The sequence below is a fragment of the Syngnathus acus genome, chromosome 1 (genome assembly GCF_901709675.1).
Source record: "Syngnathus acus chromosome 1, fSynAcu1.2, whole genome shotgun sequence".
Classification (NCBI taxonomy): domain Eukaryota; kingdom Metazoa; phylum Chordata; class Actinopteri; order Syngnathiformes; family Syngnathidae; genus Syngnathus; species Syngnathus acus.
Window position 1 is genome coordinate 13,104,945 of NC_051087.1, and position 15,522 is coordinate 13,120,466.

A 15,522-nucleotide genomic window follows, 5' to 3' on the forward strand; every position below is an offset into this window, starting at 1 on the left:
GTTCAGGTTGTGCGGTTTCACTACTCAGCTTTTAGTTTGCGCGCTGAACTGTATGAGGTGCAGGATGACCCGTTTGGCCCTCATTTCTACCCTCCTGCTCCTGTTGCTGAGCAGTGCAGTCACTCAAGAAACCGAGGAAACTGTCGCAGCAGCATCACCTCCAACTCCGGCATCCAATGGCAAGGAGGAAGACGACACAGACTGGGGCCTGAACTCTCTGAGAGGCGGCTTTGAGGCTGCTACCGGTTACTTTGACTCAATTCTGGAGTTCATGGGTGGACGGGATGGACTCTGCCAGTACCGCTGCCGATATGGTGAAGTAGATTTGATGCACAAAGTAACATAGAATGTGGGTCAGTTGATCCAGCGTTGTCAGAGCTTTGCTGTCTTGAAGTGATAAACGTTTAATATTGGCATTGTTTTATCAGTGTTAGCGTTCAGGAGTTAATTTGGTCATGCTGATCAGATGAAGACAATGATACATATATACATACACCACAGTGACAACCTATAATTTTTATCAAGTTAAAAAATAGTACAACACCCTTTTACAGGGCGCCTGATATTATCAATGTTGTTATCATCTGGGAGGGTCAGAAAATGGACTGTGACCTCAGCTGATAGCAAGATGGTTTCATGCTGTTATCTGATTTTTCAAGACGTGTTTGACCCCACGAAATATTTATATACGTACATGTGATGTTGGATTTTTCACCTTTCTCAGGTAATCCTCCAATTCCACGTCCTGGGTATCAGATGCCTGAGCCTGATGGGTGCAGCTCATATTTCTTTGGTCTCCCTGTTCCAGAGGGGGTATGCATTTGTTGACCTAAAAATGTCATCAAAACCAGTTTTCAAATGACCTGATTCAAAACTTAATCTTACAGTCATTCATGGTGTATGATTACGGCAACCTTTTGTTGTGCCCTAGATGGATATGGGAATCCCCGCCATGACCAAGTGCTGCAACCAGCTGGACATGTGTTATGATACCTGTGGCTCAAACAAGTACCGTTGTGACTCCAAGTTCCGCTGGTGCCTCCAGAGCATCTGTACCGACCTCAAGAAGAGCCTTGGTTTCGTGTCCAAAGTTGAAGGTTGGTATCCTCTCTTCATACCATTTCCTCATACAATACTCACCTTGTTGAATGTTTGAGGACCATTTGTTGCATTGTAAAAGAAACACACACAAAAAACTGGCTTCTCTTAAATCTAAGTTGCTGAATGATGTCTAACATTTCTATTTCTTTGTAAGTCACTGATGGTTAAATCAGAGCAATCCAATAAATGGGTTGCTTTTAAATGCTTTCAATAAGTTGACAAACAATTTGTGCTCAAGAGTTGTTGTTTTTTTAATCCATAAATGAGGGGAACGGTATTTGTTTTTTTCAGGATTATTACCCACTGCTTAACAAAACAAGAGCTAAAACAGCCTACTGAATCACCATTAAGGCCCAGTAATGAGTTTAAAATTGCAGTGTTTTCTGGCAGGTACTGTTGATAATGCTGCTGGAAAGACTGACTTCCACTCTTGTCCGTTACTTTCTCTCATCAGCATGTGAAACGGTGGCAGACACTTTGTTCAACACAGTGTGGACTCTGGGCTGCAGACCCTACATGAACAGCCAGAGAGCATCATGCTATTGCCAAGGAGAAGAGAAAGATGAACTCTAACCTATACCATATTACTATGAAGAAGACAGTGGAAGTTGCAGTAGCATATCAAAAGTACTATTAAGTACACTAGTATAAGTGGTATTGCAATGAACAGCTGCAATGGTATTTTTCGAATGACAATATTGTTGTATTTTCAAACTATTGCTGTGCTCTATCAGCAATGCTGTTTATTTATGCTTCTAGGTGGGGATAACAATCATAACATGACATTCGTTTTGTTCCAAATACCTTTTAAAAGTGTATTGTATTGACAGTGCTGTAGATAAACTGCATAGCGTACGCTCGAAATAACCTTTGCTAACTATATTGAACTTCCGTTTGCTTTAATTTCACTTTTAGCAACGAGCTTTTTCATCCATTCATTTATTTGTTTTTGTTCAACGGATTACCTGCCATTCACTGGGTGGACGGGTCATTGGCCAGAAATTGAGGCTAGGCTGGTTAAGGAAGAGAAAAGAAGCCATGTTCTAACTTCTTTTACCACTCCCTTATTTGGGCAATAACTAAGCCACTCATAACATGCATAACATGCTTAGAAAACATTCAGTCACCAGTAAGCCCTAATTTCTTCTAATAATATCATTAAAATCCAGCTTTTAAGATGTTTGTCTCCTGATCTCTAGTCATTGTGTCCTTCCATTTGTCATACAAACTATTTTAAAAGCACTTTTTGCAAGGGTTAACTTGAGACGCAAAAAGTAGCGAGGGTTGCGCACGTCCTGAATGTTGATTGTTCGGTCGGGTTCATTCGTATTCACGAAGCCGTTCACAAGACTTTTGCATTTTAATAGGCGTCAACATATTTTCTTATCGTAAGAAACTGTTTGCAACCTTTTAGGAATCCTGACACAATTCACAAGATGCACAAACAGTGAGTTCAGCTCTGTGAGTTGCCATGGTTCCAGAACCAGATGTGGCGCTTTCATCCTTCTGTTCTTCTTCTCGTGTATTATTTTATTTCAATTTAAGTTACAGTAGTTGGTTGGTTTTCTAAATGATGTTGTAAGATTATGGTGCTGAACCATTTTTAGATGTTTATTTTGGGTCATCGAAAATGTTCGTTGCAAGCGACGATGTGTGAAACCCGACGCCAAGACTGTAAATCCAAGAAAAAAAAAACGTTTCTGAATAATATACAATGGTAAATGTTTATGCTACATGAACTATATTAAAAACAGCTAGAATTTGCAATTTCTGTAGAAATTGCGTGTGAAGGCGAAGAAGCTGAATAAAAACTTGGGGAATGCTACAGAATTATGTCAAATGATACTGACAGTCACAGTCACGCTGCCACCACCGTCCTGAACTTGTCTCTCTTAACAATGTCCGCCAACGTCACTCGCCACCAATCCAATAACCTGTATGTAATCCCCCTCGGGCACAATGTTACTGTTGTGACAGCTAAAAATCAGTAGAAGATTTGTGGTGATGTGTATTTTTATGAGGACATTTTTTTATATGTTATATTGTAATAAATAGTTCAATATACATAAATAGTCTTGAATTAAACTTGAATTCTGACCGGTTATGTTGAGCAATCTTCTGTCTTCTGCTTTTCACTTGCCACCTTCTACAGACCACTTTCACTTCTCTCAAAAGTCCAAGGAGGTTTTTGTACGTCTCTGAGTCACCGTGTCGACCTGCCATCGCCGTAGTAGGCGAAACAGTAGTATTCGGCCAGGTCATCTCTCTGGACACCACTGATGGTCAGAGTGTAGTCAGAGCCGGATCGAGTGCCGCTGAATCGAGATGGCGCGTTGGAGTATTTTGTTGATGCGTCGTAGATGAGCAGTTTGGGAGCCTGTCCAGGTTTCACTTGGTACCAACTGAGATCGTCACCAATGTTTTGACTCCCTGTGGCCCTGATGGTCACCCTTCCTCCGAGAGAGACAGACATGAGTCTGTCCGTCTGCCTCAGAAAATTCTGGGCAGAAGATCCTGAAATGAGATGAATGAGAACCCAACTGCCACCATGAAGCAACACCAAATGTCAAGTCAAACTAGTCATTCCTATGAAATATTCTGCTCTGACACCAAGTTTCAAAGCGTCTCACCAGGAATCAGCAGAGCCCAAAGGACAAGCGCAAGCGCGGAAGACCACATTCTGACTCGTAGTGCGAGTGGTGTTTGCGCAAAAGGAGTGCTGCAGACTTTTTGAAGAAGCGCAGAAGCTCATGCAAATGAGGCTGCGAACGCAGCTGGCTTTGTGAAAGCGAGAAGATATCACTTCCTCCTTTTTTGGACTTTTCCACGTCTGAGTGCATCAGTAGCTGCGCTGTACTTAGCAAAAATGAACATGGTTTTGCTCACAATCATCTTCATCGGGGTAGCGCGCAACAAACAAAACAATTGTCAATTTAGACTAAATTTTAGAGCCATGATTCTCTGCTAGTGTTGGACGAGTTCCAATATTGTTACGCAGACGCCTTCTTGTGGCATGTGAGAGAATTACTGAAAGAAATACAATTAACATATCCGATGTTGACCGTTGTGGTAGTATTGGAGAGCAAACATTTTTTTGAGCTGATTCATCATGTTTTAGAGATGGCAGAGGCGCATGCAAATGAAGCTGCGAGCGCACCTGCCTTTGTGAAAGTGCGAGGCCGCCACTTCCTGTTTGGACTTGTACTTTTCGGTATTACAGCAAATCATTGCTCATTGACAGTAGACGAGTTTTTGTACGGACGGCTCACCGCTTTGCATCACTGTGGTGGAGTTTCGCTGAAGAAGGAACCAAACTTATCCTTGGTGAGTACTATTTACTTGATCATCTATTATCTTGCATCAAAATAATTGATAATTCTCCAGTTCCTTAGCCAGCTTTTGGAAAACGACTAACATTATTTTTGTCAATTTTTACAAAACAAACGCCCAGCCCTTTCTTGAGTAATAGCTAAAAACCTAATTTGATATTAGCTGTTAACGGCTATTTCCCAAAGTGTAGCTGTACCTACAATGCAATGATGGAATAATGTTTATTATGACATATACGTATTAGGACCGTTTGGTCGTTTTTTGCCCAGTGAAAAGGTAAGTGTTTCATAAAGTGTGTTCTTGTAAATCACATGAGCCGAACCACGACCTAAGTGACATTGAAAGTGTGTGCAATTGGAGAAAACTGCTTGTCTCTCTTGTCCTGTCCCCCTGACAGCGGGTGAGGTGCATCGGCCCACCGTGACCCTCTTCCCTCCTTCCAAGGAGCAGCTGCAAACGGAACAGGCCACAGCCGTGTGCCTGGCCAAAGGGGGCCCCCAAACCTGGACCCTGGGTTGGAAGGTTGATGGCGCCCCCGCTACCTCGGGGGTATCGCACAGCTCCCTGGAAGAGGCTGATGTAGGTGGGCTTTACAGCTGGACCAGCACCTTGAGCCTCTCACCGGACCAGTGGCGCAAGGCCCAGTCAGTGAGCTGCGAGGCCAGCCTAGCCGGGCAAAACCCTGTCACGCAAACCCTGCCGAACCCAGGACAATGCTCAGAGTAGAGCCTGAATTCGTGTCTGTGTCTTTGCGACGTTGAAGCATTGTGAAATAAAAATGTCTGAGTATCATCATCTGTCTCTGTAGCAGCTGCTTATCAGAAAAGGGAAGCAAACTTGGTAACACGACAAATAAATGTCTCACCAAGCACATTTGTATTGTACAGGTAGTCTCGAGAGAAATAAAATGAAACAAAATGATGAATTTATCATGGCACATAGACAGAGTATAGTTTGCACTATAAAAAAATTTGTAACCACATATAGTTGTAATTAAAATTCAAAATGAATACATTAATATTGTATTATGTATTGCAAATCTATATATGAGCACAGCCTAATTCAAAACTATGTTTTGCTCCTAAGGAATGAGGAATAATGAAAGCATTAATGTCATATATAAAAACGTAATGTTGTCTTGGATGGAAAAACAATCATCACAATGACACATTAATGGGAAAAATGCAATGAAGAACCATTTTTTTCCCCTTCACCTGTCGCGGTGAACCTTATTCTTGTCTCTGATTGGCCAGCAAGCGTCACTCAACTCCTCCCTCTGCGTCACAAGCCTCTTGAAGTTGGAATGCGTTGAATCGGTCAAACATTGGTATAAACAAATGATGTTATAAAAATGACTAATTTGAGTGAAGGTGCATGAGAATGTAAAAAGGCACATTACAGACTTGCTACAAGGAGTTACTGCCCTTAGCTCAGTGCTTCTCAATTATTTTCTGTTACGCCCCCCCTAGCAAGAAGAAAACTATTCGCGCCCCCCACTCCCCACCGTGACTATCCATCTCTGCATAACATTTTATCCTTATTAACATTAAAGAAAAAAAGAAAGACATATGGTCAAACTTACAAAGAATAACTTGATCAAATCGTGTTTTAAGTCTGCAACAGAAAAGATTTTAAGTGCATCAATGCCTGAAATTAAGAATAAATAAATCCTTGTTTAAACTGTAAACATGTTTGACCAACTAATTGCACCATTGCAAAATTAAATCAAATCAATAAATAATATTTAATAATTATAATAACTAATAAACTACAAAAACTAAAAAAATAATAACTTATTTATATTCAGTTCAGCAACATTAACTCAGGAGCACAATATATAAAACACTTGAACCTACAAAACAAGGTGAATTAAACAATTTGTGCTAACAAAGGCAAACCTGTTGTCTTGTAAGTCGTAAAATGTTGCACTGTCGCAAAAGTGACAGAAGTAACAATGAGAGCGCCACTGCCGCCTACTGTAGTAAATGCGCAATTACACTTTATTCTAGTACTGCCAAAAAAAAAAAAAAAAAAAAAAAAAAAAAGCCTGTTCCCCAGGGTCACACGCGCCCCCCCAGGTATTGCACCGCGCCCCCCAAGGGGGGCGCGCCCCACTATTGGAAACGGGTTAACACGACTTGTTCAGATATTTCGTAGTTAAGCGGCTTAACTACGAAATATCTGAACAAGTCGTGTTAACCCGTTTCCAATGAGCGCCAATGCTTTCCTATTTCTGAGTGGTGAGGAATTGTGTTCAAACACAACTGTAGATTGATGCTAAAAAGAAAAGTTTATTTTCGGTTTGAACGTATTCCATTGTGCACTGATTGAGTTTTTATCCTTGGTGATCCCTGACACAGTCATTTCTATTGTGCCGCTGACATATGCATTCACACAAGACATGGCCCCACTTTGGCTCTGATCCAAGCCCAACTCGGAGGTTTGTTGGCAGTCTTAAGCGACGAAACTTGTCTCCCCACTCCTTTATTTATTTATTTATTTATTTATTTATTTTTGTTGCGAGTGAAAGGCGTCTAAGATGTCACGTCCACCCTCGCCATGCAGTTCAAAGGCGTGCAAACGTGTTCGGAGCGTTTGTGACGTCACGTGGTGGTCGACGTCCGAGTGGCATCAGAACACGCAAGCTTATTGTGACTAGTATAGTCCGTCCATCATTTGGAGTCGAATTTGTTGACTGCAAACTATTTGCGTGGAATATCCTCTCCTGTGAGCGATGGGACTGGCCGCGCGCCTTGTGCGTATTCTTGCGTTGAGCGCCGCGTGGACTTCGTCAAGTGAGTAATTTGCGATTTCGGAGTTGGATTGGTACGGAAGAGGATTACGGCCGGTGAAGAAAAAAAAAAGGGGGGGACAGGATTCTGATTTTAAAGTGAGAATTCTTAGATCAGAAAGTGGGTATTCTCACTTTAAAGTCGGAATTTTCACTGTAAAGTCACAATTTAGACTTTATCGTCAGAATTTTCACTTTAAAGTCAAAATTTCGACTTTAAAGTGAGAATTTAGACTTTCAAGTGAGAATTCAGACTTTAAAGTCACAATTTTCACTTCAAAGTGAAGTCAGAATTCTGAGAAAAAAAATTCAGAATCCCGTCCCTCTTCACAGGCCCTAATCCTCTTCCGTATATTGGGACTTTGAAGCTGTTGTAAATCATCTTTTTGCCCTACGGCACTGTAGTGTCCATGGATATTCTGCGCAGACATGAAAAGAAATGTGCTCAATTGAACAGGTGTATGCCTCACATCAGTCCTGAATGCAAAGTATCTAAACTACGACCTTTAGACCCTTTGCATTCATGAATGATCAATGAACTATAACAGAATAAAAATTAAGTGACCAATGATTTCTTTAAGGTCTCCTGGATGATTTTGATATTTTCTTGTTTAACGAGCAAATGACGTTACCGGCAAATCCATTATGACAAACTAAAAGTATAAACTACGTCACCACTTTAGCTTCGATCCAACTAAGCAGGTTTGTGCCCGGTTCGAAGCCCAAAAGGTGACGTCCCCCGGGCCCCCTTTATCCTGGTGAAGTGCTTGCTTTGCCCTTCCCGAATAAAATCTCGACAAAAATAAAAATGAAGTTTTCCGTTGCTCAGAGGTTGTAGTCAAACGGGCCAAATGACGTCACGTCCCCTCAGAAAGCCGGCGGCGTGCGCGCGTAAGCGAGCCCGACTGTTTGTAAGCTGTGCGAGGGCAAGTGGAAGGCACCCACCCGCTCGCCTCTGTCCGCGGGCTGTTTGGCCCCTTGTGGACTCCCAGACGATGAGAACGCACCCGAAAGCGCTCGTGACGCTCGTTCTTTCATTGGGCGCCGCTTTTGTTGTATTTATTGCTTTATTTTTCTATTTTTAACCATTCAATGTTTTACCAGGTAAGTCCATTGAGAACACTTTCTCGTTTTCAATGGCGACCTGGAGGCAATGTGTGTGAAGTGTCTTGCCCAAGGACACGACACGTGACTGTGACAGAGCCAGGGTCGAACCGCCAACCCTCCGGTTCCTAATGATGATGATATATCTTTATTTTGAACATATTTAAAACATAAAACGAAAGAAATAAAACAAATAACACTTTCAAGTGCCAAATTTAAGTCCATGAAACAAACAAACGAATAAACCAACAAACAAAACAATATGAAAGAATGCTCGAAAAAAAAAGTAGGAGGAAGCTTAGCTCGACACGCTCTACTGCCTGAGCCACGGCCTCAATACCACAGTTTTGTTGTGAAGGTAAACCACAAAACCAGGGGTTGGCGACCCGCGGCTCCAGAGCCAAATGCGGCTCTTTAGCATTCTCTAGCGGCTTGCTGGAGCTTTTGCAAAAATGCGTGAAAATGGAAAGATATGTTGTTGTTTTTTTTTGTTGGTTATTTAAAATGTTTTTACAGCATAATCATGACACATTCTTATGCTGTAAAAATGTATGTAGTTGTAATTATATTAAAAATACCGAATTTCAGAATGGCGCCAAATAGCAAAATTGGGTCATAGCCTGCGACATAGCACAGGCGAGTTGTAAACAACCAGATGTGTGAGTGATGGGCCATGGATTCAAAAGGCAAAAAGAGAAAGATTGCTGATGAGAACAGAGGCTTTAAGAAAGAATGGACTGAACATGCATGCTAAATTTGCTGCCGATCACCCAGTTGGAACTGAGAGTATGTATGTCTCTTTGAACATTTTGGGTTGCTGACCCCTGAGGTAAAGAAATAAAAAAAAGTGACTTCCAGGAAAACCAAGTTTGGTTACCCCCAACTTGACTTGACGTTCTCCCATTTCATTGCTGTGTTTTCTCCATTACGCTAACAAAGGAGCCACATCAATAATGTGGGGCTTAGGTTCTTAGAGCAAGCAGTACATATACATACGTATTTGATCATGTCTTTTGTGGGCTAAGTGTACAAATTAGTGTCATTTAGTGGTGAGCTAATAGAAGGCAACGACCAAAAACGAAAAGCGCGTGCCTTTTGATTCACTGCGTCACAAGCTTCCTGCCACATTGTCGATGCAAGCAAGCAAAATGCCACCACAAATGACTTAATCTCAAGCTTCTTTTCTCTATTTTAACGTTATCCTTTTGACAGCTGATCCATTTTCTTTTTCGTCCAATAGTCACTGGCAGTGAGGTGTGTTCAGTGTGTTGTTTGCATTTGAATGCCATTTAGGACTTTAAAAATCTGAAAAAATAACACGGGAGAATATCATTGTAAGTGCAAATGGAGAAACATGCACTGGAATGAATGCTGGTTGCGAAAACAACCTAAATTCGTTTTAAAGAAATACCGATTGGATTGACCCACTACTTGGGTTAATCTGAACCAACTTTCTGTCTTTTGAAACAAAACTCGAAACAAATGCCAAGACGCTGCTGACGTTGTGCTAGTACGTCATACAAGTCTCAAATGTGTCCTCAGCTGATCCGGGCTCAGCGTGTGAAGAAGACTGGCTCCCTTTCGGCTCCAGTTGCTACAAGAAGATGGAGACCCCCAACGGTTGGCTGGGGGCTCGGCACGACTGCGTCTGGGAGGGCGGCGACCTGGTCTCCGTTGCCTCGTCGGCCGAGGAAGCCTTCGTGAAGGGGAAAATGGGCGACGTCCCTTTCTGGATGGGACTCTCCAATCTGGTGAGACGGAAGCGCAAGCAGTTGATTCTCTACTGGTACGCGATTGACAAGCGGGATTGGTCTCTGCAGAATTGCGACGAGGCTTGGTGTCAGTATGACAAGGAGCAAAAGAAGCTGACTTGGTCCGATGTCCGCGTGACTGTGACCTACTCCAACTGGGCTAAAGGTCTAAACGGAAAGTAAGAAGGTTACGTTTTTGCATCCTTTCACTGTCAAAATGTCCTTTTCCAAAATGGGAAAGAGCATCGTGATGAGGGGGAAAAAGAGCTTTTGTCAATTTTTCATCAGAAAGTAAGAGGAAATACTGAGATGCTTTTCACGACTTCTCCCTACAGCTCCGACGTGGAGTCCTGCGCGTACGTCAACCTTGGCGTGCACCCCGATAATCAGCAAGGAAAGTGGCGACACGGCTCGTGCGGATCCTCGTTGCCATACATGTGCGAGCGCTCGCTGGACGGTAAGCCCGCACGAATTATATTATGATGTCAAAAGGAACATTTCAAACGTGTGGTCTTTCTGCAGACTGCCTGGAGGGCAGGCAGTGTTCCTTTAAAGTCTTCGGTTACGATCGAGTGGAGAGTGAGTGGCTGCCACGCTTGTTTTTACTCCTGCACCGTCCCGCCGTGCTTTTCCAATCCAAGTTTGTTTGTGGCTTCAGCTTCCTCCTGCGACCCTGGCGACTTTCTGTTCGACGACTCTTGCTATCATTTTGGGCGGGAGAAGATGAATTGGCAGCCCGCTGAGGACTTCTGCAAGGGACGCAAAAGTCACCTGGCCAGCGTCCACTCACAGGACGAAGTCAATTTCTTGGGTGGTGAGCGCCAAGACAAACCGACAATTCCACGATCATCCCGCAATGCTCACCAGCATCTTTGCAACTTGCGCTTGTTCTGCTTTTCTCAAGCTCACATAAGCTATAAGCTTGGTTGGGTGGGACTCGCGAGGAAGAATGGCAATTATGAGTATACTGATGGAACATCTATCGTAAGTGAAATGTTTAAGTGACCTAAAAAGTTGTCATTTGTCCAGAATGATATGATATGAATGAATGAGATGTCGTACTGAAATGCAAAAGATAAAAGTGAGATACAAAGTGTCATTTAAGCAGGAAAAAGCTTTCTTGAACAAAAACAAAAAAGTCAAACTTTGACCGGAATGGCCGCAATGTTACAAGAAGAGCTATGAAGAAATGTTTTTCAGAAAATCAGCTGGAACAAGGACAAAGCTGCAGCTTGATGGCAATTAGAATTGTAATTCACAAGAGCAAAAAAAAAAAAAAAAAGCCATCATGCGCTCGTTATCTCTGTCATGTGTGCAGGACGACACCCCACGATTGCAACTTCTCGAGTACAACTGCATGGCTGTGTTCTATGGTCCTTTTATTGATGACTATAGATGCGACACTAACAACTTTCCAGCCATCTGCAAAAAAGGTCTGAAAGTCACGACGGCTCCCTTTGCCCATTCACTCGCGCGCTCATTATTGATCCCTCTTGCAGCCAAGGTCCGAAAGGCTCTTACTGCTCATCCGTCGTCAAGATTCAGGCTAGGTGGGCGTCACATCCGTGGTCGCGCTCTTGTCGCCAGTTGGCCCTCACGTGACGCGAGTCTCGCTTGCAGGCTGGAGCGAAAAGTGCGGCAGGTGGATGGAGAACCCGGCCAACGACTTCTGCTACCTGATCAGCCACAACCAGGACGTGACCTGGCAGGAGGCGCGAGACAAATGCGTCGACCACGGAGGCGACCTTCTCAGCCTTGCCGACGACACTGAACAGAAGTTCATACAAGGTAAAGTGCCCGGAAGACACGATGGAGCACTTTACCTTGCACAGTTTATGCCGCATGGATTCCAGAAGGAACAATGCACCTCTTGATCGTTGTTTAACTTTGATTGGAAGATCTGTGCGACATTCCGCTGACTCTATGGTTGGGCGCCAATGCCGAGATCACTGAAGGCAGCAAGTGGACTGATGGATCCCCGTTCATTTACAAAAACCTGAAAGCAGGTCGGTCTCAAACCCGCCGAAAGTTTGTCGGCGACAAAACGGACGAGTGCTTAGCGTCTGTCGTCTCCTTCCAGATAACGCCAGTGACGCCACTGGCGGACGCTGCCTTTCCTTGCTCACTGCCGACGGCGACTGGAAATTTGACCAATGCCGAAAAAACAGCAGCTACATCTGCAAGAGAAGAGGAAGAGGTAACGTGCCGCTTGGCCGATTCGCACTGACTTCTGAAGTCCTCTCGATGAAATATGTGTGTTGTGAGCGTGTCAATTGTCAGTCATGGAGCTAACGCAATCGGCAAAACTGGAATCAAGACTGCAGCTAGTCTGAATTTCTTGTTTCCCACAACATTGGTGGCAAAACGTTGATAATACTGTGATAAATTGTTTTCGCTGGTCAGTTGGCAGCCTTGAGTGCCTTAAAAGGCGCCTTATAAATAAAATGTATTATTATTATTAGTTAATCTCCGGGAACTCGCTGTTGAAAGTGGCTTCCTCAGGGAAGGAAAAAATATCTCAAGACAATCAGCTGATTGGAAAAAGATTTTATTCCTCCAAGATGTGGAAATTTCTCGCGTCCAGAAAAGTTCCTCCCGTGCCTTCCAGAATTCGTGCTTTTTACATTGAGTCTCTACCCTAAACGGTCACAAACCAAACCACTCATTGTTAAAACTCTGATCCCAGACTGCCAGTATTATCTCGGGGGAAAGATGGTCACAAACAAGACTGCTTGATGGTTAAAATTGGATCGGAGCCAGCTGAGCCAATTCTATTCTCTGTACTCGTACGTCAGCGTTTCTTGAGGGCTAAAAGTACCCACGACCTGAGGCCCACACTCAACAGAGATGAGCTTGAATAAATGGAATATGCGTCAAATAAAAATATTCTACAATCCCCCAAATGTTTCCTCAGTCGATCAGAAGTCATGTGATACGGTCTACGGGTGGCTCCCTTTCGGCTTCAGTTGCTACAAGAAGATGGCGACCCCCAACGGTTGGCTGGGGGCTCGGCACGATTGCGTCGGGGAGGGCGGCGACCTGGTCTCGGTCGCCTCATCGGGCGAGGAAGCCTTTGTGAAGAAGCAAATGGGCAACGACGACCCCTTCTGGATCGGACTCTCCAATCTGGTGAGACGGAAGCGCAAGCAGTTGATTCTCTACCGGTACGCGATTGACAAGCGGGATTGGTCTGTGCAGAAATGCGAAGAGGCTTGGTGTCGGTATGACAAGAAGCAAAAGAAGCTGACTTGGTCCGATGTCCGCGTGACGGGAAACTACTCCAACTGGGACTCCCGTCAGGTTGGAAGGTAAAAAAGTCACGTCTTGATGTCCTTTCACTGTCAGGCAAGGTTTTGGGGCCCCTTTCCAAAATGGGAAAGAGCACCGTGATGAGGGGAAAAAAGACCTTTTGTCAAGTTTTCACCAGAAAGCAAGAAAAAATTACTGAAATGCTTATCACGACTTCTCCCGACAGCTCCGACGTGGATTCCTGCGCGTACGTCAACCAAGGTGTGTGGACTCAGCCAGGAAAGTGGCGACACGGCTCGTGCAGATCCTCATTGCCGTTTATGTGCGAGCGCCCGCTGGACGGTGAGCCTGCTCAGGAGTTGTCATGTTGATGTCGAAAGTGACATTTCACTTGCGTGGTCTTTTTGCAGACTGCCCGGAGGGCCGGCCGTGTTCCTTGAAGGACTTTGGTTACCTTCGAGTGGAGAGTGAGTGGCTGCCACGCTTGTTTTTACTCTTCCACCGTCCCGCCGTGCTTCTCTAATCCAAGTTTGTTTGTGGCTTCAGCTTCCTCCTGCGACCCTGGCGAATTCCTGTTTGACGAGTCTTGCTATCGTTTCGAGGGGGTGAAGAAGGTGCAGTGGGCCGCCGAGAGGGTTTGCAAAAGAAACAAAGGTCATCTGGCCAGCGTCCTCTCAGCGGATGAAGGCAATTTCTTGGCAGGTCAGCAAGTGTCAAGAAACATCCGACAAGTGGATGCTCTTTTTGTGCTGAAGCGCTTGTTCTGCTTTCCTCAAGCTCACATGCGAGACGCAGGAAGATCTCAGCCTTTTGTGGGATTGAAGAAGAAGAAAAACATTTTTGAGTGGATTGACGGAAAATCTACAGTAAGTTAAAAATTTACTGCAGTCTAAAGAAGTTGGCATTCGCCTCTACCCAAAGGCAAAAGATTGGAATGGAATAGAAAAATGCTTTTGAAGTATATAAGCTGGAACATTTGCGGAACAAACTTGCCGTTTCTCCTTTAGAATGATATTGAAATGAACAGATTTCAAGACCGCACAAATTATTTATAAAGCTAAAAAAAATTACTCCCTAATATACAAAAATGGTTCATAGAAAGAGAAAGTGTTTACAGTCTAAGAAGGAGAGGGAGTCTTTTACAACCTAAGGTGCGCACCACCCTCAAAAGCATGTGCATATTTGTCAATGGGGTAAAGCTATGGAATAAGTTACCTGTAACGATCAAAGAAAGTAAACACAATGCCCAATTCAAAGAACACTTTAAAAATTTGACACTAGAAAATTATAGTAATTGAAATCTTCTGCCTGTCTGTTTTCAGCTATATAGTCCATATCCTATTTATTTATTTTTCTTTTCAGAATATTATTGTATAAACTGCTTTTCATTTCTAAAATTATCTTCCTCCGATAAATCAGGTTTCTGTACTTCGAAAAAACTAACTACTGTTGAGAATTATGATGTATAAAAGGGGTAGGGAAAACAAGCAATAGCTTCTTCCTTCTCCTTTTTTGAACATGTTGATTTATGTGCCTTATTGGCATAACATGAAATCATGTGAAAATGTGAAAAAATGATTTTGTGTTTGGTCGATCTTATGTTCAAAAATAAATTTCACTTCACTTCACTACGAAAAACTTGAATGAGATTTAAAAAAAAAAAAAAAAAAAGGAATCAGTCTTGTAGGATAAAGTGCAGAATTTGACGGAATTCCGGAGAATAAAACAGGATGACATGATGAAACTTGTCCCAGTATGCAGTTTTCACCGAAACGCTCAAAATTGGGATTTCACCAAAAGAAAGTTGAAATGCTCCAACACCGAATGGAAAAACTCATTCAACCAAGCGCAACACAAAACAGGCTCAAGTGGCGTCCGACGTGTCGTCCGCAGGACTACGTCACGCAGTTGGTGGGAAAAAAGTCTACAGGACTCGAAGAGTGCTTTGCTCTGTCATCTTCTGGACAATTTGATGAGTGGTCATGCGCTAAAGAGCAGCCATCTATCTGCAAAAAAGGTCCGCAAGTTACCGCAGCTCACTTTGCCCTTGAACCTGTTATTACTCTCTTTTTTGATCCCCCTTGCGTTCTTGCAGCCAAGGTACAAGGGGCTCTCCCTGTTCTGCCGTCATCAACATGGGGACCAGGTGAGCATCCCACCCTGCATTCGGTCGGTCGTCGCTTTGCCCTCAAGTGA

General features: G+C 43.5%; 2 protein-coding genes and 1 gene segment (V, D, J or C); 2 read left to right on the forward strand and 1 right to left on the reverse strand.

Moving 5' to 3' along the window:
• Positions 1 to 2,128, forward strand: LOC119128288 (group XIIB secretory phospholipase A2-like protein). The gene is made up of 4 exons (XM_037260530.1): positions 1 to 314; positions 725 to 813; positions 932 to 1,097; positions 1,556 to 2,128. The coding sequence occupies exons 1-4, from the start codon at positions 53 to 55 to the stop codon at positions 1,672 to 1,674; spliced, it is 636 nt and encodes a 211-aa protein (XP_037116425.1). The 5' UTR covers positions 1 to 52; the 3' UTR covers positions 1,675 to 2,128.
• Positions 2,129 to 3,224: 1,096 nt separating this feature from the next.
• LOC119128356 lies at positions 3,225 to 3,843 on the reverse strand. The segment is given in 2 exon segments: positions 3,225 to 3,615; positions 3,732 to 3,843. Coding segments are annotated over 2 exon segments (360 nt in total).
• A 3,284-nt stretch (positions 3,844 to 7,127) lies between these two features.
• Positions 7,128 to 15,522, forward strand: part of LOC119122048 (C-type mannose receptor 2-like) — a 19,811-nt gene continuing 11,416 nt past the window's right edge. The window contains exons 1-20 of the mRNA XM_037250218.1: positions 7,128 to 7,226; positions 9,869 to 10,077; positions 10,147 to 10,256; positions 10,413 to 10,534; positions 10,600 to 10,656; positions 10,736 to 10,891; positions 10,982 to 11,061; positions 11,396 to 11,510; positions 11,577 to 11,627; positions 11,698 to 11,865; positions 11,976 to 12,083; positions 12,158 to 12,274; positions 12,992 to 13,206; positions 13,276 to 13,385; positions 13,553 to 13,668; positions 13,737 to 13,793; positions 13,873 to 14,028; positions 14,104 to 14,192; positions 15,220 to 15,343; positions 15,422 to 15,472. Of these exons, the coding sequence (XP_037106113.1) occupies positions 7,166 to 7,226; positions 9,869 to 10,077; positions 10,147 to 10,256; positions 10,413 to 10,534; positions 10,600 to 10,656; positions 10,736 to 10,891; positions 10,982 to 11,061; positions 11,396 to 11,510; positions 11,577 to 11,627; positions 11,698 to 11,865; positions 11,976 to 12,083; positions 12,158 to 12,274; positions 12,992 to 13,206; positions 13,276 to 13,385; positions 13,553 to 13,668; positions 13,737 to 13,793; positions 13,873 to 14,028; positions 14,104 to 14,192; positions 15,220 to 15,343; positions 15,422 to 15,472 (2,272 nt within the window). The 5' untranslated portion in view covers positions 7,128 to 7,165. The remainder of the gene's footprint in view (positions 7,227 to 9,868; positions 10,078 to 10,146; positions 10,257 to 10,412; positions 10,535 to 10,599; positions 10,657 to 10,735; positions 10,892 to 10,981; positions 11,062 to 11,395; positions 11,511 to 11,576; positions 11,628 to 11,697; positions 11,866 to 11,975; positions 12,084 to 12,157; positions 12,275 to 12,991; positions 13,207 to 13,275; positions 13,386 to 13,552; positions 13,669 to 13,736; positions 13,794 to 13,872; positions 14,029 to 14,103; positions 14,193 to 15,219; positions 15,344 to 15,421; positions 15,473 to 15,522) is intronic.

Bases quoted from the DNA above. Each gene is read 5' to 3' on its own strand.
- LOC119128288 (XM_037260530.1), top strand. From the start codon at position 53: ATGAGGTGCAGGATGACCCGTTTGGCCCTCATTTCTACCCTCCTGCTC. The intron at 814-931 runs GTATGCATTTGT...GTTGTGCCCTAG, and splicing joins GTCTCCCTGTTCCAGAGGGG to ATGGATATGGGAATCCCCGC. The intron at 1,098-1,555 runs GTTGGTATCCTC...TTCTCTCATCAG, and splicing joins TTTCGTGTCCAAAGTTGAAG to CATGTGAAACGGTGGCAGAC.